The sequence below is a fragment of the Alosa sapidissima genome, chromosome 3, assembly GCF_018492685.1.
Source record: "Alosa sapidissima isolate fAloSap1 chromosome 3, fAloSap1.pri, whole genome shotgun sequence".
NCBI lineage: Eukaryota > Metazoa > Chordata > Actinopteri > Clupeiformes > Clupeidae > Alosa > Alosa sapidissima.
The window spans coordinates 17,411,288-17,414,198 of NC_055959.1; the positions used below are offsets into that span (position 1 = coordinate 17,411,288).

Sequence of the window (2,911 nt, forward strand, 5' to 3'; positions counted from 1 at the left end):
TAATGCACCCTTAAAACACATAATGCCTGAGAAGATCCCATACAAACAAGCTATAAGAGCTGCATGCCTTACATCCTCAGATGAAAAACAACACAGTATGACTGGCCATGTGCCAGTTCCCCCTCATACTCTCAACCACCCGCCCCCAACCCCACAGCAAGACTATAAAAGAATGAAAGGAACCGATAAATAGGGCCAAAGAGAGACAGTGAACACGAGCAGCGAGGAGACATAAACTCTGGGTCAGACGAGATTGCATGTTTGGAAAGACCCTGTTGGTGCAAAAGCGGTAATTAACGTATTGAGGGACCCCTGTGGTGGGAGAGACTTCTAATGAAGTGGTGTGAGTCACTGGGCCCTGAGGTGAGTTCAGGGTGATCGGTGTCGCACATGGGGGGTTGGGTTGGAAATGGGGGGTGGGGGTGGTAGCAGGGAGAAAAAATGGCTAGGGCGAGGTGAGCACCTTGGTCTGGAATTTCTTCTTCCTGTCTGGCAGCAGGTAAATCTTCACGTAGGGGTCGGAGAAGCCGTTGGCGTCCTTTGCCGGCAGGTCCAGAGCTTTCAGGATTTTCACCACCAGCTGCTCCGTGCTGTAAGAGAGCCAGAGAGATTATGGCAACTTAAAACCCGTTTTGCACTCATTACAAAGCCTCCTTAGCTCACTGAGGGTCACTCGAAAACCACTTGGGATTTGCTGAAGGTCAGCAGAGCTAGTGAGAAGAAAAGCAGGACTCTTTATATCCCTCCTTAAGCAGTTGTCCACAGGGGTGTGTGTGTCGCCTAGACACCTGACCATGACTCAGTTTAACAGCTGGATGGAGGATACCAGTGTAGGAGGGATAATTGGTCTCATTTTGACCGCAGCAATAAGGGCGCCATTAGCTATCATGCCTCTGCACCCTTTTGAGACTTCATAAGGTATGGTGGACTACTAGTAATGTCTCACGCACACGCGCACATGCACGCACACACACACACACACACACACACACACGCACACACACACACACACACACACACAAACACACACACACAAAAAACCCATTCACTTGCATTGAACAGGCTGCATAAAAAATGAATGATTTAATTGACTGTCCCTGTACTCATGCATACCCTAAGTGATTGAGCCAAAGGAGAAAAGCACACAGTATCATAATCTGCTTAATATGCATTCCTCTGAATCAGTGCCTCCATGACAGTGTAATATATGGGGGACAATTACATCTCAGCATATCTCCACTACACAGTAATCTGGAATCATATCTGAATGTCAGACTACATGAAATCAGTGGAAACATTGTGGTCAACCAAGCACCATTATTCTCAAATATAATTTGGAAACATACTACAACCACTTGGGGTACGTTCAATTAAAGAGCAAGTCACGGCATGGCATCATATGACGAGAGTGAGTATCTGATAACAGATACATACAGTGAGAGAGCTACATCAAGTACAAGGAGTTCACCCTTCAAAAGTTACAGCAACTTTTTTTAAGAGAACCAGTTTTAATCACGGCACCGAGATCTTTTTTGAAGCATGCAGAACAAGTCATGCTTAACCCTTAATTAAGGGTGGGAAGGGAACTCTGGGGTCCTTAATCGGGCCTCGTTAGAATGTGTCTCTCAGCCCTAACAAGCATGTCACCACTTCATTAGCCCTCTCTGGAACTAAGCAGGAGTTTCTAGGGAGGTTGGCCAGGGCTGGGAAAATCCAATCGGAATCTAGCCAGATGGGCTGATTGCAAGTCGTGACCAATCAAATCCAGAGTCAGGATTCTTTTGATTACGCAGCTCAATCTATCCAATCAAGTCGGAGGCGGACACATTAATTACCGCCAATTAACAGGCCAGATAAATACGCAGTAACATCCAAATTGGGATTAGCATAACAAACTAAGTGAAAGAAATCAGGTCTAATTATGCTACAATATAATGATACAAGCACACACGTTCAATCAGATCAGCTTAATGCACGTCATCTAACCACGTCGCCCTGTCCAGTCGCAGTCACATGACATTTCGCACAGCGAGATGTGTCGGGTCATTGGGTCTAAAGTTAAGAACCAGTGGTACTGTACATGAGTACTGATAAACATTTCTGTTTTTTTCCACTCTCTTGTTATTTATGTGCCATTTCTGAACAACTGTGGTGCCATATTGTAGGCCTGTAATGGGCCTGGGACTGAGCGGCATTCCCCACACAGTGATAAATATGCCAGCCGCTTTTTTTGTGTGGGCCAGTCTGGTCCATAATTGAAAATCGCAGGATGGCTCTGGCCACATTCGAGGAAGCTTTAAAAAGGGCCCCTCCTCCCCTCTTCTCTCCTCTCCACCTCGACCCACACACATGCACACACGCACGCGCCGCCCACACACACACACACACACATAAACATCAATTCTAGCTCTGCACTCCCCCCCCCCCCATCCCCCACACTCTTTCACCTCCATGATGGTTTGTCTCATTGCGCGGTCCAAATTCATTAATCAGTGGCAATTGTCACTCCGGCGCATCTCTTGAGCTCGCTCTGTGTGTCTGTGTCACGGCAAATAAACCAGGAGGACGAAGCAAACACAACAAAATGCAGAGCAGCAGAAGCCTCTTACACACACACACACCACACACACACACACACACACACACACACACACACACACACACACACACTCACACACTCCCAACGGTTGCCGCCGGAGATTGCACCTATTACACCTCTGCCATCAGCTACCATTAAACACACACACACACACACACACACACACATACACACACACACACATGCATGCACATAACAGACAGGCACGAGAAAAAGCTATCTACTATTCCACACAGACAATCCTTTACATGCGCTCGTGATTCCCTGGGCACCAATGTGTCAGGCACAAAACTGCACTGTCAATACAACGTG

At 47.0% G+C, this 2,911-nt stretch overlaps 1 protein-coding gene across 1 annotated transcript in view; it reads right to left on the minus strand.

Moving 5' to 3' along the window:
- syt3 (synaptotagmin III) overlaps positions 1-2,911 on the minus strand; it is a 29,283-nt gene that overhangs the window by 7,437 nt on the left and 18,935 nt on the right. Inside the window, exon 4 of the mRNA XM_042085464.1 lies at positions 464-597. Within this exon, the coding sequence (XP_041941398.1) occupies positions 464-597 (134 nt within the window). The remainder of the gene's footprint in view (positions 1-463; positions 598-2,911) is intronic.